Here is a 26,770-nt window from a genome sequence, read left to right as displayed (position 1 = left end):
GCAGAGTGCGGCCGCAGCTCCTTCCTTCTATTTAATTCACTGCTGGCAGCAAAACCTTGGATTTTAGTCAAAATGAGCCAAGCACACACCCATGAGGCATCTGGAATCTTTAATGGTTTCGAGCCTGGGAAGTACAGCCAGCACGGCTTGGGGGCCAGGACGGAGAACTGAGCCGGGAGAGGGTGGCGCGGTCACTGGGTGCGAGTCACCTACATGCCTCAGGCAGGAGTGGCCACTGGCACCAAGGTCTGGGGGACACCTTGATGACACGGTGCAGGCCCCCTGCACAGCCAGCGCCCACACGCCGGCCTCCAGGAGCCGGACGCAGCCTGCGCGGGGCGCAGTCGGGGCTCAGAAGCAGTAGGATGTGTGGGTGACCCAGTGGGCCGACTCCTCCTTGGAGCGCTTGGCGGAGCTGTGGGTCGTGAAGAGGGACTTGTAAGCCTCGGACTCCTCGCTGTGGGCGATGGACCTCTTCGTGGCGCCGCAGGGAGGCTTCCCCGCTTTCCCAGAAGAGCTCCCATTAGCTGTTGGGAAAAGGAAAAGCCAGGTACTTTATGGCTGGAACTAAAGATCATTCCAAACAGCACGTTCTCGAAGGGAGAAAAGTAAGCCTGCTCCTTCCGGGAATTTCCCTCCTCCTCCCTTTATCACAGGGGTCCTCAAACTTTTTAAACAGGGGGCCAGTTCACTGTCCCTCAGACCGTTGGAGGGCCGGACTATAGTTTAAAAAAAAACTATGAACAAATTCCTACGCACACTGCACAGATCTTATTTTGAAGTAAAAAAGCAAAATGGGAACAAATACAATATTTGTATTTGCAGGTGGCCCGCGGGCCGTAGTTTGAGGACCCCTGCTTTATCATCTCAGTCACCGCCTCCTAGAGACAGACGAAGCTACGGCGTTTAAAATCACACTAACCACTCAACTTCTTGCCTCGAGCCCACACTGACCCCTGCCCACGAGGGTGTGGGATGGCCTGTTTGACGGCTGAATCAGAGGCAGTGGGAGGCTCAGTGAGCTCCCCCCCTCCCCCCGGGGCTACTACATGGAGAGCAGGGGTCAAACCCATAACCACTGTGGCTGCTACTTACAACGCGAGGTCAGACATGCTCGTACCTAACCAGTCTGTATTTTCCTTTTTGTGAAATAAATAGTGTTTTGCTTTTTAGTTAAAGGTAGCAGGTTTCAGGAGAAATGCGTTGAATTCTGGACTATTTGCTGAATGGCTTTCAGAACTTGGCCGAAAGGCAGGTGGGGGAGGGAGGCTCTGAGCGCTGGGTGGGGTGCACACAAACCCAGCCCCCGCCCCACGCTGAACCCCAGCCCTCTACCCAGTCTCTGGGATTCCAGGCCCAGGTCGGGCAGCCTCGTGAGCCTGGCACCAAGCGCACGCTCCACAGGTCAAGTGAACATCAGCAATTGTGCCCAGACCCGTCCATCCCGACAGGCTCCTGCTCTGGGGTCTGGAAGTGTTTCTAGTCCCCAAGAGAGCTCAGCGCATGACCGAGACAGGACTTGGGATGAACCTTAGTTTTTGAGTTCAGGCCAATAAAGCTGTGACGTGACCCCAGGGCCCAGCTTTCTGAGCAGCCGCTGCGGCTCCGTGGGACCCACCTGTGCTTCTGGGAGCTGGGCTGACTTTCTTCTCCCGGGAGTCAAGGCTGGAGGCCTCAGGCTTTCCCGTGTTCATTCCGGACGGCCCTGCGGACTCTGTAAGAGAAGCAAAGTAAGAGAAGCAGACCTCCCAGGGCGCAAAGACCGCCCCGCCGCCTGCTTTGCGAGCAGCACCTACCTTCACTGGCCGCCGGGTGCGAGACAGACTCTGCCGCCTTGGCCTTCTTTGTTTTCTGCAGGGAGAGGAAGTGGAGATCAAGCCATGCGGTGCACTAAGGGCGGGTCTCATTTGAAGACAACCCCAGGCGCCATTTATTCCAGACCCGGACCCCCTGCGCGTGGCCCAGTCATGTCCTCTGCCTCACTCAAGAACATCTCTATAGAGAGCTGCTTACGTTCACGTTCCAGAAATCACATTCGCAACATTTTGGCAGTTTTCAGTGGTAAGTCAACGTGACTGGTGACTGCTGTCCACAAAGGAGCAGCTAACTGAACGATCCAGCCCGCACAAGCACCCAGTGGGCTTCTCCGGGCGCTCACACCGCCTTCCTGTTTGCTCGCTGATCCACGAGGGCTGAGGCTGTGCTGAAGGACACTGGGCCGGTCCTCCCGCCTCGGGATTACTGCCATTAAGATGTCCAGGCACTAGGATTCTGTCGCTCCTAATTTTTAAAATGCAACGAACCACTCTAAAACCGCATGGCTGTGCTAGAACCGACTCAATCACAGGAGAAATAGGACTTTGTTCATTCAGAGAATTTCCTTTAAAAATGCCATTTTCCTAAGTAGCCAAAAGATGGCGCTACAGACACACAGCCTAACCATCCAGAAGGTTCCGCTCACTAGACAACGTGGGAGAAGGAACTTTCTCGGGCAGGAGCCCTGAACTTACAATGCACACGTGCACGTGACCTGTAACACTCGTATACGACGTAAAAACCCGAGACAAGAGCGAGCCCTTCAAAACAGAGAGAGGCAGCTGCTGAGCTCTGAGCCCTCGGCTCACGCAGAGCTCATGTGAAAGGACAGCACTGGGTCGGGAGGAGCTGCCAGCCGCCTCCTGCTGGAGTGTCTGAGGAAGTGTCCGGTGTCCGGTAGCAGCAACCAGAGCTCCGGTGAGCACCTCTCGGAGAGGGCGGAGAGGGCATGGGCGTCCCGGGAAGCCTGGGACAGACGCGACAACTCACTGAAGTCAAGTGTCCGCCACCACGCGGACATCTCCGGAGCTCGGGTACCTTCTGGAGCCCCGAGGGCGGGGAAGGCTAGGGGGCAGCTCCAGGTGCTCCAGGTGCTGTTGGAGGGGCTGCACCTGGTGGCCGGGGGTGGGCACAGGCTCCTGGGGGCCCAGGTGTCCAGGCGACTCCTGGACACTCAGGTCTGGGCAGCGGGCTCTTCGGATGTGCTGGGGTAATGGCGATTTTCCTTGATTTCACAAGTTATGAACCCTGGTTCCAGGACCCTCATGGGGCCCCAAATCCAAGGATACTCAAGTCCTTTATGCAAAATGGCATTTACATAGAGAGCATTTACGCGTGACCTACATGAGCACAGACGCTACGGCAGGGTGTGCCTACACATCACTTCATTCCTGTGGATCCAGCACAGCGCTCAGCGTGTGGCAAATTTAAGTTTTGTTTTTTGGAACTTTCTGGGATCACCCCCCACCCCCAAATAATTTTGATTCCTGGTTGGTTGAATCCCCTGATGAAAACCCGCTGATACGGAGGGTTGATGGGTCTCTTCTAAAATCAGTGAGAGCAGCAACTGTGATGGCTCAGCTTGTGGTGCTGTCACCCTCCTGACAACGCTTGTCCCTGACAGGCCCTGCTCCCACCCACCCACCCCACCCCACCCCACCCCACCCACCCACCCACCCAGACAGGCCCTGCTTCCACCCTGTGCAGTCACTGAAGACGCTGAGCGAGGAAGAGAAGCGCTGTGCCCACCCCACAGCAAGGGTGCAGCAGAGCCAGGCTGGACTGTCCAGTGCCCAGGCCCTGCCAGGTTGTAAACAGGCCTCAGACCCTGCCAACCCCCAGCAGCCACTGCAAGGCAGGGAGAGGAGCAGCAGGGGAGGGACACAGGACCCTTACCTTCCCCAGCCTCGCTCTCAGCCTCCTCTCCTCCATTCTGCTCCTGAGTGTGTCCACGTCCTCCTTGGTGCCATTAAGCACGATGACGTCATCTTCCTGGAAGGCGGCCCCACACTGGAGAGAGCAAGACAGACAGAGTCCATGACCAGGGGGCAGCCGCCCCTCCGCCCCCTCAGCCCAGCCACAGCCCCTGGGGCCGTGGGGAGATTCCCGCGGTCCCACCTGCACCTTTGGCTTAGCCAGCTCCGACCACTGGCTATTTACTGTGTTCTGTCTCCGAAACCCATCACTCTGGGGTCAGCTCCTGCTCTAGGGCGGGTCTCATGACTGAAGAGACCGTCCTTTGACCCACAAATCCTGAGGTCGGTGCCACAGAGAAGGTATAAGAACGACAGCCCTAGCTGGTTTGCTCAGTGGATAGAGCGTCAGCCTGCGGACTGAAGGGTCCCAGGTTCAATTTCGGTCAGGGCACATGCCCTGGTTGGGGGCTCGATCACCAGTGGGGGGCGTGCAGGTAGCAGCCTATCAGTGATTCTCATCATTGATGTTTCTATCTCTCTCTCCCTCTCCCTTCCTCTCTAAAATCAATAAAGTATATATTTTTAAAAAAGAATGATGAGAGGTCCCAATACAGCATCCAGCCAGGACTGCCTGGACGAAAAGGAGCCTTTTCTGGCCATCACGCAGGGAGGCCTGCGGGGGAGGGGCAGCCCGTTCTGCGGGAGGAGGCCTGGGACACCCCATGCTGAGGGAGACAGGGGCAAAGCCTTCTGCTGGGGGGGGGGGGGTGTCCTCCTTGGAGGGGAACGAAAGGGACCCGCAGGAACAGAGTCAGGGGGTAGCTAAGGCCCCGGGGCTGGGCTGGGTGCAGGAAGCCGCAGAGGCAGGTGCCCCTTGGTTCCAGCAGCCCGCACTCGCCCTCCCTGGCACTCGGCTTCCTGTGGCTTCTTCCCGCTCCGAGCTGCCCCTTTCCTGGCTGAGTAATGAGGGCAGTGGTGGGCTGTGAAACAACGCCCTCAAAGCACTTCACCCTGAATAGAGTTACAATGTGAACCAATTCTATTCTGAGGACCATCCCTGGACAGCACTTCTGCTACTGAAGATTCTAGCACCTTAAAAAGGAACGGGTGTGAACCCCACCCTAAGGCAACTCTGGTGACTGCTGCTGAGAGAGTCTACAGCACCTCCCCACCCGTCTCCAGGGGGCTGAGTGTCTAGTCTTCAAACCATTGTTCATGCTTGGGAGCCAGTTAATTTCCCGCGCGCGTGCGGCCCACAGAGGCTGCTGCGTGGAGGGCTGAGGGGTTACGGACGTGTCTACAGGCAATGACCGTGCACCAAGCCCCGACGTGCTCTCCCTCACACACACACCACCCTGGAAACCACCTGTGATTTCAGGGACACACGAGAGGCTGGGGCACGGATGGAGACGCGGGTCTGGTGGACAGAGATCCTATCTGCTCTGTAACACGAGAACGGCCACTCTCTCTGCAGCCTTTAAAATAAGTAAATATTCCAAATAGAATTTTTTGTGGGGAGAAACAGTAGTTCCAACACCCAGAGGACTGTACTTTCTATGAGCTGCCCGTTCCCACCTGGAGAATAACACTTAACTTTCTTGGAAATGAATTTGGTGACAGAGTCACACGTGTAACACACTTTCACTATGGCCACTAAGCTGACTGCACAAGACAGAGAGAAACACCACCACCACCAAGAAGCAGGGCTCGGAAATGTTTGCAAACCGAGTGGTGCTCACGCTATTTAAAAAGGGAAACCCGCCAGGCCCTGCAGGTGGCCTCCATGGGAATCTCCCACCCTGCCAGACACAGCGAGCCCGAGGCTTCAGCCTGAGGCTGGCCCGACTACCCTGAACGCTCGGGGAGGCAATGACCAAAGAGCTACTACTGCGCACCGATTTCTAAATGTCAGCGTGAACCTGAGCCGGAACTGTGAACACAGCACTAACAGAGCTGAGGGGAGGGCGGCAGGCCAGCACCCCACCCCCACGTGCCTGTCTCTATCAGGGAGCGAAACACACGTAGCCCACGCTTCACCCCGCAGGACAGTGCGCTACACATGAGACGTATCTTCTTTCATCATTGAAACGACTGAAAATACCCAATCCCAGGGGCTCTGGGCTTACAAGGGTGGAATGTGTCCGTGAAGTGGGGCTAACACTCTGTGGTGGGACCCGGATGTTTCACGTTGGCCGTCGGCTTAAAAGAAAAACCAAGACAACAAACCCAAACCTTCCGACCTCTCTCACACTGAAGCTACAGTACAGCACCAGCCTAGCGAAGGGCAGCACAGGGAGAGGAGGAGCTGGCCGTGTTTGCGCAGCTTCTCAGAGCGGTTCACGTACCTCAAAATGTTTCCTGTGTTCACATTGGTGCAAAGGCCCCAAAGACGCATAAGGCTGCTGTGCAGACCCTGGCGAACTGTTCTGAAATATCTCATTTCACTGGAGAGAGAAGGTGGCACACCCTGGCTTTATAAGACGACAGGCAGACAGTAACTGTATGACGATCTAGTCCATTCCAAATTCCAACGGAAGTATGTCATTAATCTTTGTGACAGGATTTTCCAATCAAAACCAACAAGGAAGTCACACACTACAAGGGAAGCAATGGAGTGACAAACATCACTCCTGGAGCAGGCCAACCAGCAAACATGAAATCCAAGACAAGCAAAGTCGTCCCGATCCGCCCTAAAGGAAATACTGTGTCTCCAAACAAAGGACTCAAAGAGCCACCCTGTAACACGACAATTTATTCTGGAAGCCTTCCCATGTACTAACGAGGAAGTCTGTGCAGTTTGCACTGACCGATGTCTGTGCAGAGACATGCTTGAGTGGTCCAAAGATATCCGCAGCCCCGAGCGACACTTCTGGGTGACCCTGACCGCCGGGAAGGTGAGGACAGCCCAGCAGTACGCTGTGTTAGAGCACGGGCGGCCACAGCTGATTCCTAACTGAGGTTCTCTCTCTCAGCTCCTTTATGCGGCTGGGCCGACAGACAGCTCTCTATCTGCCAGACCTGCCACTTGGGGAGCACAGGAGGGGATTTCAGGGTCTGAAGTTGGCTGAGTGCCCTGTGCCCAAACCACCTGGCTGCTTTTGTTCCCTCTCCAGGAAGAAGCACTCACATCAAACGGAGCCTTTTGAAAATTCTAAATGCAAATATTTGGAAGGTTCTCCATCCACTTAATAAACTAGTGAATCCCTGCTAGTGCTGGGCATTGTGTTAGGGGCTCCTTAAGAATGAAAAATAGTTATTAAATGTGTTTGATGGCAAGTATGACAGTTGAGATAGGCTCTCTGGGAGGCCTAGGGAAGCGCCCCCTGCTCCCCTTGCCCCCCACGCAAGGGGTCTTGTTGTCTCTCTGTGGAAAGCTGGCTGGCTCCTATGGGCCCTGGTTTCCACTTGAACAGCTAAGTTCCTCAGTCCAGATGACAGCACAATCAACGGATCCAGGAGAAACCAGTCGGGACTTTCCTATAATTTCTCACATCCACAGAACATCCCATTTTCCAAATCACCTCAGAGGGTTTAGAGCAGCGGTTCTCAACCTGTGGGTCGCAACCCCTTTTGGGGGTCGAAAACACAGGGATCGCCTAAGACCATCGGAAAACACATATATAATTACATATTGTTTTTGTGATTAATCACTATGCTTTATGTTTAATTTGTAACAATGAAAATACATCCTGCATATCAGATATTTACATGATGATTCATAATAGTAGCAAAATTACAGTTATGAAGTAGCAACGAAAATAATGTTATGTTGGGGGTCACCACAACATGAGGAACTGTATGAAAGGGTCGTGGCATTAGGAAGGTTGAGAACCACTGCCCTACGTGCACAAGCAGCACAGAAAGTCAGGGCTGTTGGCATCAATAATAAAGTAATGATTCGGAATCATTACAGTGGCACCTGAATAAAATTAGTTGCTGTAAGTCTTAAAACCACCACTCCCAAGGCGTGAACAGTTCAGGAAGTTCTGGCTATCGCACTGTGTCCTCACACTGCTCACCTTTACACCCATGCTCCCAGCTGGGAGGTGCACTGTTCCTCACACTGCTTGCCTTCACACCCACGCTCCCAGCTGGGAGGTGCACTGTTCCTCACACTGCTTGCCTTCACACCCACGCTCCCAGCTGGGAGGTGCACTGTGCCCTCACACTGCTCATCTTCACACCCACGCTCCCAGCTGGGAGGTGCACTGTGCCCTCACACTGCTCCCCTTCACACCCACGCTCCCGGGTGGGAGGTGCACTGTGCCCTCACACTGCTCGCCTTCACACCCAGGCTCCCAGCTGGGAGGTGCATTGCACTGTGTCCTCACACTGCTCCCCTTCACACCCACGCTCCCGGCTGGGAGGTGCACTGTGTCCTCACACTGCTCATCTTCACACCCAGGCTCCCAGCTGGGAGGTGCACTGTGTCCTCACACTGCTCGCCTTCACACCCACGCTCCCAGCTGGGAGGTGCACTGTGCCCTCACACTGCTCGCCTTCACACCCAGGCTCCCAGCTGGGAGGTGCACTGTGTCCTCACACTGCTCGCCTTCACACCCACGCTCCCAGCTGGGAGGTGCACTGTGCCCTCACACTGCTCGCCTTCACACCCACGCTCTCAGTTGGGAGGTGCACTGTGCCCTCACACTGCTCCCTTCACACCCACGCTCCCGGCTGGGAGGTGCACTGTGCCCTCACACTGCTCGCCTTCACACCCACGCTCCCAGCTGGGAGGTGCACTGTGCCCTCACACTGCTCGCCTTCACACCCCCGCTCCCAGTTGGGAGGTGCACTGTGCCCTCACACTGCTCCCTTCACACCCACGCTCCCGGCTGGGAGATGCACTGTGTCCTCACACTGCTCGCCTTCACACCCACGCTCCCAGCTGGGAGGTGCATTGCACTGTGCCCTCACACTGCTCGCCTTCACACCCAGGCTCCCAGCTGCGAGGTGCATTGCACTGTGTCCTCACACTGCTTGCCTTCACACCCACGCTCCCAGCTGGGAGGTGCACTGTTCCTCACACTGCTTGCCTTCACACCCACGCTCCCAGCTGGGAGGTGCACTGTGTCCTCACACTGCTCGCCTTCACACCCACGCTACAAAATGGACAGAAGGTCCTGGCAGAGGAGCTGAGCTCACTCCTCTGTGCACTGGAGGAGATCACAGACCCTCCGCTACCTCCTCGCTGCCACCCCTCTCCCCCAGTTGGCAGGAGGATTGAGAGAGAAGGAAGAGCTGAGCGCAGGGTCAGGCACATAAAACAGACTCCTGAGTTCATCTTGAAGGACTCCAAGCAGCACTGGATTCTGTTTACATCAAACACTTTGCAAAACCAATAAAGGACTGAAACCATGACTCACAAAAATCAGCGCAATTCTTATGCACTTACCCACAACCAAGAAAAAACTTACATCTTCACGGAATTTAAAACAGCTGCTATCAGCATTTAGATTTTACCAGGCAAACGAGTCTCATTACATCTCCCTGTGCTCATGACTAGCTAAAACCCCACAGTATTCCCTTAGAGGGGCCATCAAACATTTCAGATCACTAACAAAAAGAAGAAAAACTTTCCTTCCATCGTAAATTCAAGATTCAGCGTAAAAGTCCCCATCAAAGCAATCATGGACTTCATAGTTATTTGACCCCCGGGGAAGCAGAGAGGCCTCACAGATGACCTTGGAAGTAGGGTCACTTTTGTGCGTGAATGTAAACTGACACGGGACAAGGCAGCTGAGTTTTGGGGTTTCCTTTTGCAGGCTGCTAAGTCCAGACAGCTGTGTACATGGGCCAGGAGACGTGCTGAGGACCAGTCAATTGCCTGCTCTGCTTGCCCACAAATTCGAGTCCTCGACAGACCCACTGGGGTGACGTGCTGGCAGAGGTGGCGGAGACCGAAGGTACTGCGGCAGGCGAGGCTGTCGTGGAACCACACTGGCGTCAACAGCACAGTCATTTTCACATGAGCTGAACCACTGGGCTGGGAGCTGTAAGGAGTGTTTGCTTTCTTCTTCATATCACTTGTTTCCTTGACTTGAAATAAGAAAATATTCAACCAAAGAAGAAAGATGGGAAAATGATCCTTTGATACCAGTTACTCCACAAGCAAATCTAGAAAAATGCTCTTTTAAAATATCAACGGCATATTTCACAGGCCTAGAACGAACTCTCCAAAAATTCATCTGGAATAAAAAAAGACCCCGAATAGCTGCAGCGATCCTGAGAAAGAACAAAGTAGGTGGGATCTCAATACCAGATATCAAGCTGTATTACAAAGCCACTGTTCTCAAAACTGCCTGGTACTGGCACAAGAACAGACATATAGATCAATGGAATAGAATAGAGAGCCCAGAAATCGGCCCGAAACAATATGCTCAATTAATATTTGACAAAGGAGGCAAGAACATATAATGGAGTAAAGATAGTCTCTTCAATAAATGGTGTTGGGAAAATTGGACGGATACATGCAAGAAAATGAAACTAGACCACCAACTTACACCATACACAAAAATAAACTCAAAATGGATAAATGACTTAAATGTATGACGGGAAACCATAAAAATACTAGAAGAATCCAAAGGCAACAAAATCTCAGACATATGCCGAAGCAATTTCTTCACCGATACAGCTCCTAGGGCATTGGAAACTAAAGAGAAAATAAACAAATGGGACTACATCAAAATAAAAAGCTTCTGCACAGCAAAAGAAACCATCAACAAAACAACAAGAAAGCCCAATGCGTGGGAAAACATATTTGCCAATGTTATATCTGATAAGGGCCTAATCTCCAAAATTTATAGGGAACTCATACAACTTAACAAAAGGAAGATAAACAATCCAATCAAAAAATGGGCAAAGGACCTAAATAGACACCTTTCAAAAGAGGACATTCAGAAAGCCAAGAGACATATGAAAACATGCTCCAAGTCACTAATCATCCGAGAGATGCAAATCAAAACGACAATGGGGTACCATCTCACACCTGTCAGACTGGCTATCATCAACAAATCAACAAATGACAAGTGCTGGAGAGGATGTGGAGAAAAAGGAACACTCATGCACTGCTGGTGGGAATGCAGACTGGTGCAGCCACTATGGAAGACAGTATGGAGTTTCCTCAAAAAACTAAAAATGGAACTCCCATTTGACCCTGTGATCTCACTTCTAGGAATATATCCCAAGAAACCAGAAACACCAATCAGAAAGGATATATGCACCCCTATGTTCATAGCAGCACAATTCACCATAGCTAAGATCTGGAAACAGCCTAAGTGCCCATCAGTAGATGAATGGATTAGAAAACTGTGGTACATCTACACGATGGAATACTATGCTGCTGTAAAAAAGAAGGAACTCTTACCATTTGCAACGGCATGGATGGAACTGGAGAGCATTATGCTAAGTGAAATAAGCCAGTCAATGAATGAAAAACACCACATGATCTCACTCACTCATGGATAATAAAGACCATTATAAACTTATGAACAAAAATAGATACAGAGGCAGAGCTGCCTCGAACAGACTGTCAAACTATAGCTGGAAGGCCGGGGAGGGTTGAGGGGTGGGGGTGGGGGGGGGGGGGTAAGAGATCAACCGAAGGACTTGTATGCATGCATATAAGCATAACCAATGGACATAAGACAGTGGGGTTAGGGAAGGCCGGGGGATTGTTAAGGGCGGGAAAAAAAGGAGACATATGTAATACTCTTTGTAATACTTTAAGCAATAAAACAATTAAAGAAAAAGAAAAATGCTCTTGACAAGGCTCTACTATCAATTGTAGGCCACTTTTATAGCTATGAGAAAGAAATCACAAGAAATACATTGCTATGGACTGTATCTTAAAGGCAATGTATTAATGAGTAATTAATTAATTAATGTGTAGATAATTTCTCCAGCCTTCTAGGAACAGAACCTTCCTGCTAACTATTAGTTTCCCTAGAGGTTAAAGTTTAAGGCTGCCTGTGCTGGACATTATGCAATTCCCTGAGGTTTAATGTTCACAGAGACCATGAAGACAGCAGAAAGCTAAAATAAAATAACCTGGAGACCAGAGAGGAAACTAGAATTCACTGACCACTTTTGAAAATATATCCTCTTCCCAAACACTTTCTCTCTTTTCCACCCCACACCCCCCAATCCCCATGAAAATATTAAAAAAACAAAAACAAAAGAAAAACCCCCAACCAGTATGGGTGTAAATTTTTGTTTTCTTCTGACTTTAAAACACCCACACACCCCACTCACCTATCACAGAGACTAAAGAAATGAAGCCAGAGAGCCAGCAAGTCAAATGCTCCTGGTCATACCTCTATAAGCTAGAAAATCCCAGGTGTCTTGCTAAAATACAGATGATTTGGCAAGACTATGGAGGGGCCTGGGAATATGCCTTTCTCAAAAAAGAGTGAATTAAACCTCCCGGGCGACGTCCATATCACAGGACCATGGATCATGCTCTGAGTAACAAGTACATAATTTACTTTGCAAACTGTAATTACTCCAGTGTGTTTCCTCTTGTTACAAGAAGGAAGGAACACAGTGGGGAATACAATTGATATTTTGGCTAGTGATTTGTTTATAGTGAACACAAAAAAAACCTAGCAACTACACCTCTTTGGACCGTGTTTGCTGACATCAAGTGTGGGTTTAGAACACGATGGGTTTAGAACACAGAGGTAGCTACTTCAAACCCGTCAGTCTCTCCTAGTTAACTGAACAGCAAATGCAGAGGGAACTGCAGAATGAAAAGTAGAGAAATGCACACTCTGAGTATCACTGAGGTTCCTGACATCTGGCTTATGACACTGGTTCCTCTGAATTTCAGACCTTACCTAAAAAATGAAAATTTCTTTTAGGCTTTGACACTGTGACTATCTCACTCATTCACCTTTTCACAATGCACTACAGTTCCTGAAACGGTGCCATCATTCTTCCTTTTGGCAGAGTTGGCAGGAATGGCTGGTCTTCACTGCCTCTTCCTGGGCATCCAGCCAGACTACATTTCCCAGACTCCCTTGCAGTTAAGTGTGGCCACATGACTGAGTTCTGGCCAATGGAATGCGAACAGAAGTGATGAGCACCAGGGCCAGGACTGGCCCACTGAAACCTCCTAAGCTAAATGCTCCCTTCTGAGTCCCCATCAATCAACTGAGTGGAGAACACTCCAAACACCAGAGGAGGCCCGAGCTACAGGACAGCAGGAGCTGGAGTCCTGAAGTTTCCCTCAGAAGAGAGCTGGCCAACCACAATCTTTCACTGTGTTGCCCACTGGTTGTCTCAGCAGTGAGCCAGCCCTGAGACACTTCGTATTAATAAACTTTAGAGACTTTGAATTGCAAGTGTGAGTTTGATTCCTGATGACAAGTATACAAAGTTGTCACTTAATTTCCTCATTTAAAAGGGTTATTGTTTGGAAGTTGGGTCTAAAGAAAAAGTGTCTGAGAATTTACTATAATTCCTTCATTTTACATATTAGAATGTCAAGCCCAGAGAGGTGCGTGAGCCACAACCGATATACCAGGCTCTCAATACTGGTTTCGTGAATGAATGAGTGACTCCCACCCACGTATGCCAGTGAATGTCCCATGTTCTATGCTTTTGTAAACTCTTGAGTGTTTTTGGTTGAACTGTGCCTCCCCTACCCTCCATCGCTTCAAATGTTGAAGTCAGTCAGAATGTGACCGTTGGAAATCAAGTCACTGTACATGTCATTAGTCATACTAATCTAGTATGGCTGGTGTCCTCAAAAAAAGGGGGGAGATATGGGTATAGAGAGGGACTCCAAAGAGGAAAGGCCACAAGAGGAGACGCAGGGACAGGCGGCCATCTGAAGTCAGGGAGAGAGGTCTGAGACAGCTCCTTCCCTCCCAGCCTCAGAGGAACCACCCTGCAGACACACAATTTCCTGACTACACCGACTGCAGACCTCCAGTCTCCAAACTGTGACTGGAAGCCACCCAGTTTGCAATGCCTTGTATGGCTGCCCTAGCGAGCTAAAGGGTAGAGTACTCCATCTAGTTAAGCAAAGGCAGTATCTATGTAGATTACATAAGAGAAAAGTGCTTATCTTGCTCTTCTGGCAACAGATTTATGTTTAAGATACTTTCCTCCCTGAGACACTCCTGAGTTGAGCCAGCGTCCTGTCTGCCTGCAGAAGGCCCCTCAGGAGACAGATGTAGCTGGAGCTCCCATCCTCACCTGGTCTCTCCTTGTGCAACCCTGACACAGTCAGGTGCCCTTTCCTCTGCTTCCTCCCCTTCCCTTGAAGTGCTCAAGGTGCGGACTTTCAAGTTTGCTGGTGTTCGGTGAAATTTCTCAAGCACCAACAGAAGGATTTCAGAGTTCCCTTGTAATATTGCCTTTTCATGACATACTGTCAACTTCTCCATAAAGCTCTGTTATGTATGCTTGTCAATGTGGTTACATTATGTGTGGGTTCAGCCAATGCAAAGGAAGACCGCCTGATCCAGGAGACGGTCACCATTATGGTAGAAGGAAAAATGTTTGATTGCTTTAGGTCAGAGTCCCCCCAAATTGGCAGCCCATTAGAATTACTCTGAGAACCCTAAAATAAAAGAAGTCTACACCCACCTAAGACTTTGGTGTAAGGGTCTGAGATGGGGAATGGGAACTTGACAAACTACAGTGGTGATTCTACAGAGAAAGCCTAGTTTAGGAACTACTGATTTAGGATATTTCGCTTTTGTAATACATTTCAGCTTAATTTTCCACCTCTCCTATTTACATTCTTTCAAGCAGACGTCCTGAGTGTACTCGGAAATGCGTGTAACAACATCACACACACTACTTGGTACACACACATCTGAACACACCAGATGCAAAGTGCCTCTCCTGCCCCTGGAGCACACACCAGCTGAGTTCCCTGAGTTCCCGCTCCTTCACAGCGCTTCCCACAGGCTCCCTTTTCATACCTGCTGTCAAATTTCTTGCCTCAGTGGCTCCCTACCACATTCCCACCTGGACGTGCTCCTGGGTCAGGCACTCAAAGTTTCCACCACCCAGTCTACTCACTTCTCTGGCCTGTCGCCCTGCCCCCCAGTCCTGCCCCACTGTGTGGCTACACCTTGTGCCCCATCTCCTTGGGCTGCCTGGGCTTCTCCCCCAGTGGGGCTGCTCTTCCTTTTCCTCTTCTTCAAAACACCCTCCAACTCTTCCACCCTATCCCCTCCCCCACTATCATTTGCAAGAGCATATCACAAATTTCAGGCATTTCCCTGCCACATTACTGTCAGTATCTTAGCATTTTTTCTTTAAATCTACCCATTGTTTCTACTTAAATTTACTTTAAAAGTTAACTTTATATTCCTGTCATAAGAATTAAAGAAACAGCATTCCTTGCGATAAATATAAAATAAGCATAAAAATGCAGAGACCACAAAACAGTCCCACTGGAGCCTGCCTGCCACAGCTCTGAGCGTGGGTCCTCTCTCTGAGGAGCTCGACGGGCAGAGGCGCTGGAACACACTAGGGCAGAGACTTTCTCCTCCAGCCAGCAGACGCCAGAAGGAGCGACGAAGTGGGAGTTACTTCTGGTGCTGTCTGCGGTCCTGTCCGTGGACCGCCCCACACCGCCCTCCTCCCACCACAGGCAGGTCCTGTCCCGTTCTCTGGGCAAGTCTGACTGAGGAGAAACGGGCCCGGCCCTCAAGGCCTAGAACAAACACCTCCTCCTCCATAAAGCCAATTCTCATCAGCTCTGTCAAAAGGAAGTTCTCTGGCCCCTGGCCTCCAATGGCATCCTTACCATCAGTTTGGTACCTGGCCTCAAGCAACAAGGCAGAACAGGACTTTTCAGGGACATATGCTCCTGCAGGACTTGTCTCCAAGAGCACAGGGGCTGTCGCCACGTCCATGTTTCCCTTGGACACTCGTCCATCATTGTTAATATCGGAGATGTTGCAAGTACATTCCGGAATGTACTTTCTCAACTTTTCTTGTAAAAGCTTAATGGGACAGATTCTAAATTATCCGATGGCTTTATTCATAATCACCCCACAATGACTTCTTCCTACCGATGACCTTTTGCTTGTCTTTGCATCCTAAATAAATAGACTCACCAGTGTGTCCTCCTCTACATCTGGCTTCTTTAATAGAGGGACCATTTTAAGAAGAATGGCCATCTGGCCTAGCTTAAAGCTGCCTTGTGGCTTCCCGCTGCTCCAGCGTGGCTGCCTGGGCCCTATGTGGCGTGACCCCTGCCCGACCCTCCAATCTCACCTACTTCTCCTCTCTGTCCCCATCCTCCACCACACTTTCTGTTCCTTAAACCACCAAAGGCCTCTGTCACTTCTGAGCTTTTGAACTTTGTTTGGCTGCCTCCTCTGCACCCCTCAGGTCTTCGCTCAAACGTCGAGGTACCTTTGCTGACCCACTAAGGTGGCCTCTCTCCCTATGGGACATCACCCCGTGTTTCTTTCCTAGCATTTGTCACCATTGATGCTGCCTTGCTCAGTTATTTGAGTGTCTATCTCTCAAACTGGATGGTGGGTTCCATGCAAACAGGGGCTCTCAGTCTTATCCACCATGAGAGCCAGCGAACAGCGCTGGCCCCACCAGCTGTTCAACAAAAGCTGCTGAAGGAGAGGTGTTCACCGGAGAGAGAAACAGTGCAGGGAGGCCTCACAGGGTTAACACGGGTGAAAATACAGACCAGAGCCATTGGCATCCATGACACTAAACTAAATGCCAGGCTTCCCAAGGGCCAGCAGAACACCAGAGACAAACGTTCCAGCTACAGCAGTAACAGGCGGAAGCACAGCCGTCAGCATCTCCTTCACGTGCGCTGAGCAGGCACGCACCCAGGTAAAGCGCTTGCTCACTCGTCTAAGCACCTACTGAGCACTGGATGTGCCTGGAGAGAACCAGCCCTCAGACACGCCAGGAGGGCAGAGGATTCTCAGGGCAGTGGAAAGACTGTGTGGCACTATGATGACGATGACACGTGCCATTATACATCTCTCCAAACCCACAGAATACACAACACCGAGTGACCCCTAATGTAAACTGTGGACTCTGGGTAATGCCAGTGTGCCCCTGGGGGTTCATACTTTAACGAATGTGCCACTCTGGTGGGGATGTTGGTAACAGGGAAGACTATGCACATGTGTATGGGCAGGGCAGAGGGAATATGGGAAATCACTTACTTTCCTCATAATTTTACTAACCCTAAAAATACTCTAAAAAAATAAAGTCCTATTTAAAAAAAAAAGAAGAGGAAAACCTCACAGTCCAGTGGGGAAGCCACCACATAGCTGAGGTCAGTGGGATCACACAGCGCAGGGAACGGTGATCACTCTGGACAAAGGTTCCCAGGAAGGACCCTCCAGGCTGGCAGGGCAGAGGGAACAAGGCACAGCGTGCTCTGAGCTGGCAGCAGCAGGGACATGGAAGCACAGACCCAGCTTCCAGCAGTGACAAGCTACGGGAGGCTTGTAAACAGAGAAACACTAACTAGATCCACGCTTCAGAAAGAAGTGGAGGACACTGAAATCACATGTGGAGGGCAGGACCCCACGCCATCTGTTTCCTCAGCCACTGAGAAGAGCCGACACATGTCACCCACTCACCGTGTGACAGACTTCTGCTCGTATCTCCTTCAAGGCTCGTTCAGAAAACACGCAGCCACAGCAGCGCAGGAAGCAAAACCTGGAGGAAAAATGTGATATGGAGAATGACTTACATGAAAATTTAAAAATTATTACCCACACTATCAATGGACATGTGTTCAGTTTACTCAAAGGCCAAGAACTACAAAGAAAAATGGTTCCATTTGATTATATTTATATATATATAAATTAAAACCACACAGTCCGCAGTCCCATCCCCACACCCTTGCTATAAGCCTTTAGAATAAAGTCTCTCCTATAGATAAAAATAAATAAATACATTTTTAAAAGTACTACAAAAAGCAGAATAAAAAGACAAAAAACAGAATAGGAACTCAGAAAAAAATATTTTAAATACATATGTGATTCAGAGTTTATGAATATTAAAAGAGGTACTGAAAAACAGTAACAGCCTGGCTGGTGTAGCTCAGTGATTAAGCGTCAACCTATGAACCAGGAGGTCACAGTTCGATTCCCAGTCAGGGCACATGCTTGCGTTGTGGGCTCGATCCCCAGTAGGGGGCCTGCAGGAGGCAGCCAATCAATGATTCTCTCTCATCACTGATGTTTCTCTCTCTCTCCCTCTCCCTCTCCCTTCTTCTCTGAAATCAACAAAAAAAAATTATTAAAAAAGCAATAATAAACAATAAAATAAAAAAATGGACAAAGGCCAGTAACATGTGGCTCACAGAAGAAATATAAATGTCCAACACACATAACAGACGCTTAAACTCAACAGTTAAAGAAATGCTCTTCAGAACAGTGACAGAATGCTTTCCCTCTCAGGCCGAAATGGATTCTGGGGGACGGTAATGTGTGGCAAGTGTGAGGAAACAGCACTAGTGGGCCGGGCGTACAATGCGGCCCACACACAGGAGGACGGTCTGACAGTGTCGGGTAAAGCGTCGAGCTCCAGAACCTCCTTGTGCTTACGGAGCTGGTAGTACAGACAGCACTGCCCGGGACAGGGAAGCCGAGGAGCCACCTGAACGGTCACGGGTAGGGGATGGCGGACAAGCGATGAGCACTCAGGCAGCTCCTACAAAGAATAAGGTGACTCTGCAAGGCCATGAAAACAAGTTCAAATCCAAGAAGTAGGAAAAAAAGTTACAAACTGTGTAATCTGACTCTACGCAGAGGTGGAGGGAAGCATGGCATGTTGGCGCTGGGAGGGTCTGCAGGGCCATTAAACAGTAAACAGCTAATAAAGCTGCTCTGGGGGCGAGGATTGGGGGAAACGGGCAAAAGCACTTTCACATTTTACTTTACATATTCCTCTAAAATCACCACAGAAGGTTCTCCAGTTTCCTAGGGGTTATAGCAGCTGCAGACTGCCCTAACAAAACCCGACTCATAACACTGTACTAAGTTCACTAAATGTTGTTTAGGACCAAAAAAAATCCTATTTCATGGATGCTTACTAATTATTAGTAATTGAGGAAATTATTTGTTAAACAAAGGCTCAACTTTTTATTGTACAACTAATAAATTTATATTTTTCTATATATTTAAATCTTTACTATACGAACTTTACTAAACAGACAGACAAATCGACTTTCTTGTGCAAAAGCCCTATTAATAGGAGGGCAGAGCCGAACAGGGGAAGCCCAATTACCTGGGAAGTGAGAGAAGAGCAAAGGAAGGGAAAAACTGGGAGAAGCTACAACCAGAGCAACAGCTCCCGGTAATCCCTGCTCGAGACCCTGGAGCTGTGTTTGCTTCTGCGAAGTTCCTCTTTTGGGGTGAACCATGGCTTTTTTAAAAAGAAGTGGGAAGCTAGACACAAAAGGTTACACACTCTATGCTTCTATATTTATACTAGAGGCCCGATGCACGAAATTCGTGCAAGAGTAGGCCCTCACAGCACCAGCTTCATCTGGAAGGTCATCTGAATGGTAGTTCCGCTGTTCGGCCATTCAGTTGATTTGCATATTACGCTTTTATTATTATAGATGGAATATCCAGAACAGGTAAAACTGTTGAGACAGAAGCAGGTAGGTGATTGCCAGGAGCTAAAAGGAGGGGGATTAGGTACATGAGTCTGGTTCCCGAATAGTTCCTACTTGACCCAAATGGTGAATGTTAGCTTTTATTTTATTATTTTCCAGCTTTATTTAGGTGTAATTGAGGACTAGGAATTGTGCATATTTAAGGTGTACAACCTGATGATCTGATGCATGTCTACACTGTAAAATGATCAGCACAGCAGGCTGAGTAACAACCGCTACATGCTGAAGTTTGAGAGCGAGGCTGAGAAGATTTACATTCAGACTACTTGAAGAAGAACAGAATCCTCGGCTATTCCGCCTCAGCAGAGGTGATGCTCTCTGGCATAGCTGGCCACACACAGCACATACGTCTGTTAGACGAATGTATACAAATGTGCCAGAAAGCCCCAGACAAAATGTGGTTGTTTACAGCTCAGTAAAAGTTTCACTTACTTGAGATGCTTTCTTCCCCCTTTCCTGAATAAAAGTAGTAAAAATTACTACTTTTCAACATGTAATGTGTTACATGGAAGATTCTGTCTAGACGACCAGCTATTGAAAATATTTCTAAATGGTGGGAAAAGAGTTTAGAGCTTTGGCTTAGAGACTCCCTATACAAAGACACCTACAGAGTCAATCAACATTCATATTTTTTAAGGGAGAAATACACAAGGCACTTACATTTTCAATATAAATCTCAACCTTGCCGAAACCGGTTTGGCTCAGTGGATAGAGCGTCGGCCTGCGGACTGAAAGGTCCCAGGTTTGATTCCGGTCAGGGGCATGTACCTGGGTTGCGGGCACATCCCCAGTGGGGAGTGTGCAGGAGGCAGCTGGTCGATGTTTCTCTCTCATCGATGTTTCTAGCTCTCTATCTCTCTCCTTTCCTCTCTGTAAAAACTCAATAAAATATATTAAAAAAAAAAAAAAAAAAAAATAAATCTCAACCTTAAGATTTCTGGTACTCTAGCTAGAGTATTTTGGGCTACAAATTCAAATCAAGTAATTATCAGCTGGGCCTTCAGCTGACCGACCAACCACATATTCTGTAACACTGTACCCACTGAGTAATTTTTAGCAATGACGAGGAAATGGGATGTTTGATAGGAAACATCTGCCCTTTGCTTTCTTTCCCATAGGAAGAGATCAGATAACCCAACCCAAGTCTCATAAGCATCACTTGCCCTAGCTGGTTTGGCTCAGTGGGTAGAGCGTCAGCCGGCGGACTGAAGAGTCCCAGGTTCAATTCCTGTTAAGGGCACATGCCTGGGTTGCGGGGTCACTCCCCAGCAGGGGGCGTGAAGGAGGCAGCAGAGCAATGATTCTCTCTCATCACTGATGTTTCTATCTCTCTCTTCCTCTCTGAAATCAATAAAAATATATTTTTTTAAAAAAGCATCACGAGAGAAATGTTTAAAATCCCTCTTTACTGCAGGTTCTCCTGCTCTCGAGAACAAAGGTGAGTGCACTTGGACGCCACATCAGTGGACTTGGCTGACAGGGCATGAACCATCCAAACCGAAGAGCACCTTACAGAGTCTGTGTGATCATGAGGCCGAGGCACGAGCCCCACAGCACCAGGTCACTTCAGCAGACTGACCTGTGCCGGCCATTCATCTCCAAGCCCACGACCGGGCAGATGAAACGTGCGCGCTGGAGGTCATCATGCTTGTCTCCTTTTGTGTTTCCTTTATCCCCTTCCCAGGCGGGATTGTCGGAAAGCCTTAGTTCTGTCACATTCTGTGAAAAACCATACATATTTTAAGAATTCATTTGATAAGTGGATCACCCTTCCCTTAATACCACCTAAGTCAGTGGTTCTCAACCTTCTGGCCCTTTAAACACAGTTCCTCATGTTGTGACCCAACCATAAAATTATTTTCGTTGCTACTTCATAACTGTAATGTTGCTACTGTTATGAATCGTAATGTAAATATCTGATATACAGGATTGTCTTAGGCGACCCCTGTGAAAGGGTCGTTCGACCGCCAAAGGGGTCGCGACCCAAAGGTTGAGAACCACTGAAACAGAGAAATTGTTATTCTAGTCCCTTCCCATTCAAACCTCTTTTCCCTACCTACTTTCCTGTGGCCATCAATTAACATGGCTATAAAGTTAAATCATAAATTGTGACAGAAAACATGATTTTTAAAATTCACTAGCAAATAAGTTAGTTAATTTCTATTTCACAAACATTTACTATTTAAGGAAAAGTAACTTCTGACATGCAAAATTACTCCACAGAGAAAGCTTTATAGTAATTTCATACAGAAAGGACTCTTTCCCTGCACATCAATCCTCACTGAGGCTATTCCGTATCACTAACTACCATGTTTACTCCATAGCTGGGGAGACAGTAAAATCTGAGGCCATGGTCTAATGCAGCCGTGGGCAAACTACGGCCCGTGGGCTGGATCCAGCCCGTTTGAAATGAATAAAACTAAAAAAAAAAGACCATACCCTTTTATGTAATGATGTTTACTTTGAATTTATATTAGTTCACACAAACACTCCATCCATGCTTTTGTTCCGGCCCTCCGGTCCAGTTTAAGAACCCATTGTGGCCCTCGAGTCAAAAAGTTTGCCCACCCCTGGTCTAATGAATCCATGGCAAATATTAGCCAGAGAATACTCTCATATTCCAAGACCTAGCCATTCAGGTTTTCAAAAAATTCAACTTTACAAGGAGTGACTTAGCCAAACTTTAGCACTTGAGGCATTTTCCACATTTAACCGCACCACTGATTTCAACACTCTGGAGAGCAGTGAGCACCTCAGCAGGAAAGCCACCACGCAGTCGGCGTCCTGGTTTACAGCAAAGATGTGTCCCATCAAGTTCTCTGCTCTGGGCATTTGTGGACTATTGGCTGACAGTAATGACAACCTTGTACGTGTGCATTGCTTTCTTTGAATCACTTTGTCTTTACAGTTCAGACTTTTGGAAGAGGGTTTTTTGGAGAATTAAAATGAAAAGTTCAAGCACATACATTGAGTACTGGTTTAGTATAGAACTGCATAAATAAATTTCAATGAGAATCACATTTTTGAGAAATTATGTTATCATGGGTCTTTTAGAAGTGAATACTCTTCCCAAGGCAAAAGATGACAAAAATCAGCATGGTTATTTCTATATCACCATGATTAGGTACATTTCAAAATTACTGATTTGCCTGAAATAAACATATCCTGTATCCTGTAATCATTCCAAGAATTCAAACAAAAAGCCTATTATAATAATAAAACATTTAAAAAGAAAGAGACTAAAAGAAAATACCCAAAGTCTTAGATGAGGAGTCAGGGGCTCTGGTCCTGGTTTAGCCTCACTAACTGGCCATGTGCCTCAGGAGGTATTTATAGTGAGGGTGAGCCGAAGTGTTTGACAGCTTGATGGTTCTCAAATGCTTCGCTACTTTTCTAATTTTTCTCCCACTGACCAAATTTGAAAATTTTGTCCTCTCAACAAACTTCCTTTACTACAAACCTTGTTTTTCCACTTTCATGAAAGAATTTTAACTGCCAATCAGAACTTCTAGTCAGCAAGAGATAACCACAATGATTTAACAGTGGTCTACCTATAAAATTCTCTAATTCTATAAAAGTGTCTTTCAAATAAAAAATTCAAGTAGCTGAGTTTTAACTACAAAAATAAGGCATCCCAATGTTTATACAGCACACTGAGAGGTTTTTTAAAAAATATTTTTATCTTTTCGTTAATCCTCACCCGAAGATATTTTTTCATTAATTTTTAGGAAGAGTCAAAGAGAGAGGGAAAGACAGAGAGAAACACAATGATTGGCTGCATCCTGCACGCACCCCAACCAGGGCCCAGGCTGGGGAGGAGCCTTCCACCAATGTACGTGCCCTTGACTGGAACTGAGCCCGGGACCCTTTGGTCCGTAGGCTGATGCTCTAGCCACTGGGCCAATCTGGCTGGGGCACACTGAGAGTTTTCAAAGCTCTCTCATGCATATTAAATCATAACAGATTTATAATGCAGAAAGTACAGGCGTGGGACCTTCCGGCTTAAGCTTTAAGTGACCACCCAAAATCACACCTTTGTTAGCTGGCTGGGTGGGACTGAAATCCCAAATATTTAAGTTCAGTCTATAATGTACATGAATTCTGTAAGATAAACCTCAACCACAGAGACCCTTGGAGCACTTCAGAATCACCTGTGTTACCTTAATGTTTTTAATGTGAGACGCTGCCTTCGCAAGGGCTTTTTCGGAAGATTTGTCCAGTAGAAACTCAATGACAGCATCTTTGTTATAAAGTCTGCAACAATAAAGATTAGTCAAAACATTCTGGCAACAATTAACCTTCACACGAAGGATGAAGACTATATTGAGTACAATCCAAAGTCATTTTACATTTGATAACAGAAATGCCCAGCCTTATTCAAAAGGTAAGTGTAATCCTCTCTCAACTATTTCCAGAACATACAAAGAAAGAAACTAGTTTAAAATCAAGTGCTCACACTGGCAGTCTGAGGGCTGAATGTGACCTTAACAAGGATTTCAAAAATTGGGAAATTTAATATAAAAGTACATATTTTCAACTTTTCCTGGATGAAAATATAAAATCAGAAGTTCTAGAGCCACCTGGCTCACATTCTTGAACTGCAACTGGCTGGAACTGAGTAGCAGCTATCCCTGTAGATGGGACATGAACTCTCCAGTTTCCCCCAGTTCCCATCATTCCCTAATGACTCACATGGCTCCTTCGTGTGTTTATGTTTATAACTCAGCTATTAATCTCCGAGTTTTCAATCCATGGATTAAATAAACCAAAGTGAACAAGTTTGCACAGAATTATGTTCACAGGGAATGATAACCTAGGTTTCACAAATTTGCTTGTGGTAATTCACATTTGATCAATCAAGAACTGCATTTACACATTAAAATTCTTTTAAAAATCATTTAATAAAAACTCATCTCAACTAAGAAACCATACCTGCCAAGTTCACAGGCAACTATTGGTCGCCTTAGTATTTCTTGACTTAGAGCACAATAGTTCCATAGAGCCACCAGTTCAGCATCTTTGTCAACCTACAAAGAGAAAAAAAATCTTTTTAATTAATTTTCACCTCTGAAAGACATGATCCACAGATCTCCACATAAAGGCTTATACAGTAATATCACACTATGATGATTTTTGGTTTTCACAAAGATAATGACACAAAAGTTGGGATGTAAAAAGTCATAGTAATCAATACTATGTGAAATAAAGTCCCCTGTAAACACGACACCTATGACAAAACAGTTTACCTCGCATTATTATATTGCCTATGTAGGCTACATATAAATATAATATTTGCATCTTAACAGTAAGTTAGGGAAGCCATCCAGAAAAAGCAAACAGTCCAGTTTCACTTCTAACAATGGGAAAGGCTCCAAAGTTTTAGCAGAATATAAGGATGGAAAACTGAGAAGACAGGCATTATTATTTATAAATTTAGCACAAAGACTATTTAATTCTGCATAAAATCACCAATTTAACAGAAGTGTTTTTTGCAGACTGTTCACCAGGGGGCATATCAAATCCTTAACCACAGTATGAAAATGCAGATGTAAGACCATAACCTTCTAATGATAGTTTTACCTATATAATATTCCATGTCCCACTCTTTCCCCCTCCTAAAATGCCAAACCTGAATAATGTAACAAGATGGCACATTTGGGAGAAAAGAGAAATAGAAAAATAAAAACATTCCTTTAAAGTTGATTTTTTTGAAGCAACTACTGTGTCTGCTGTGCTAAGTGGTATAACTTAATCTTTTAATCCTCATAAAACCTATGATTCAGTATTTTTACCTTTGTTCCTGAGGAAAGTGAGGCACCAAAAGGTCACCGAGCAAATAGATGAAGGAGCTAGGATAAGAGTGGGCTGGCTCCAGAGACCATGCTTTTAATCACCGCTGTCTATTATTTCAAACCGAACCAAACCAAACCCACATTCCCGCAACTGTTATTCTATCCATACCCCGGATCCAAAGCTACACGTTGGCAATTTAAATAGCTTTTATCAAAATTCGCACTGTAGTGGAGCACAAGTCAAATACTGCCTGAGCCTTCTACTATCAAAAAGCAATGACTAGGCTTAACTTTGAAAACCTGAGCACATGAATGGGATTCTTGGTTCCATTACCCACGGGATGTGAAATCTTGGTCATGTTACTGACTCAATTTCCCGGTCAGTAGTATGGAAATGACATATGATGTGATCAATTACCTGTGCGCATTAGGAACTCTTTATATTGTTTTTAGTGTGCTAGGAACTGTGCTACTTACAGAGCGGGAGAAGGGACAGACTGCCACCGGAAGCTCACTGTCCCCGAGACCGACGTCAACCAGCCATGAACGCGGTTACAGGGGGCGGTATGGTTTTAAGAAGGACCTGCCTCACGGGGATAAGGGGACGTTCTGGGAGGACTGCCCCGAGAAATGAGTTAGTGTATACAAAGCCCGATAAACAGTACCCATTCGCGTCACTGTTACGAAGGCAGACAGGCTTCAAACCCTGGCGCTGTCCCTAGCCTCGCAACTTTCTCCTTTTCACTCTCAAGTTCCATGTCTGCACAGTGAGGATGATGGCAGTACGGACCGATGTGAGAATTGCAAAAGACACCCCATATTAAGGGTACTTCCGGGTGAGTGGCAATAGCAAGCACGCAATAAAGGTCCCTTATTAATCCTGTTTTAATTTTGAATTCTCCACAAGGGATGAGCGCAGCTGCGTCTGAACCCGCTGGCCCCACCCCACCTCTCCTCGCTCCCCGGGGGCCCCGCCAACCCCAGTCCCCACCGGGCCCCAGTCACTGACCTTCTCAACCTTCTTGGGCCCCTTCACCAGTTCGTGCCTCTTGGGGATTGTTCCCCCGTCGCAGCCCATCGCAAGCCGGGTGTCAGAGTCAACAACAGTCCCGGACAGAGCCAACTTCCGGAGTCTTTGGCGATTGCTTAAGTCACTTCCGGCGCGCCGCTATGACGCAACACGCCTGTCTTGACGCAGCGGGGTGGGGCCGTTGCCAAATCTCGGTTGCCATGGAGAGCGTCGCTAGGCGCTGGGCGTGGCCCCGCAGCATGGGCTGCTTAAGGCTGGCTGGGCAAAGTAGGATGCTCTGTGTTTCCCCCACGCCCGCCGCGGCCCGCCCCTTCCTCTTTCTGGTGGGCGCTGGATTTCTGCTGCGCCCTCGTGATCGCTCGCCCTGGCACCGGGGGCGCGGCAGACTCAGGAGCACCCTGCTCTTAGCTTCTGTCCCTCTCTAGCCTGTGTGCCTCTGTGAGCGCCTTGCGGGAAATGGCTGCTTTTATTAATGCAGTTAGTGATGCATATGAATGTAATCTATTATTCAGTTTACATGTATCTGTTTAGAAAAAGAAGGCATCTTTGTTGAGCACCAACTGGTACTTAAGCACTC

The 26,770-nt window shown here is 47.9% G+C and overlaps 1 protein-coding gene and 1 long non-coding RNA gene across 3 annotated transcripts; both read right to left on the bottom strand.

Moving 5' to 3' along the window:
- Positions 1-94: 94 nt before the first annotated feature.
- On the bottom strand, positions 95-26,328 carry RTF2 (replication termination factor 2). 2 transcript variants are annotated; one of them, XM_036321683.1, is made up of 9 exons: positions 26,173-26,327; positions 24,304-24,398; positions 23,532-23,625; positions 20,951-21,090; positions 17,324-17,402; positions 3,712-3,825; positions 1,797-1,851; positions 1,619-1,714; positions 95-527 (listed from the first exon to the last, which is right to left on the bottom strand). In XM_036321683.1, the coding sequence occupies exons 1-9, from the start codon at positions 26,239-26,241 to the stop codon at positions 352-354; spliced, it is 918 nt and encodes a 305-aa protein (XP_036177576.1). In that variant the 5' UTR covers positions 26,242-26,327; the 3' UTR covers positions 95-351. The 2 variants fall into 2 exon arrangements, with proteins under 2 accessions (XP_036177576.1, XP_036177577.1); XM_036321684.1 differs by lacking the exon at positions 3,712-3,825 and having other exon boundaries at positions 26,173-26,328.
- On the bottom strand, positions 19,988-20,654 carry LOC118662798. The gene is made up of 2 exons (XR_004969889.1): positions 20,299-20,654; positions 19,988-20,052 (listed from the first exon to the last, which is right to left on the bottom strand). It is a non-coding gene; the product is annotated as an uncharacterized LOC118662798 (long non-coding RNA).
- Positions 26,329-26,770: the final 442 nt, after the last annotated feature.

Source organism: Myotis myotis, unplaced genomic scaffold (assembly GCF_014108235.1).
Source record: "Myotis myotis isolate mMyoMyo1 unplaced genomic scaffold, mMyoMyo1.p scaffold_m19_p_9, whole genome shotgun sequence".
Classification (NCBI taxonomy): Eukaryota; Metazoa; Chordata; class Mammalia; order Chiroptera; family Vespertilionidae; genus Myotis; species Myotis myotis.
This window is presented reverse-complemented; position numbering and strand designations above follow the sequence as displayed.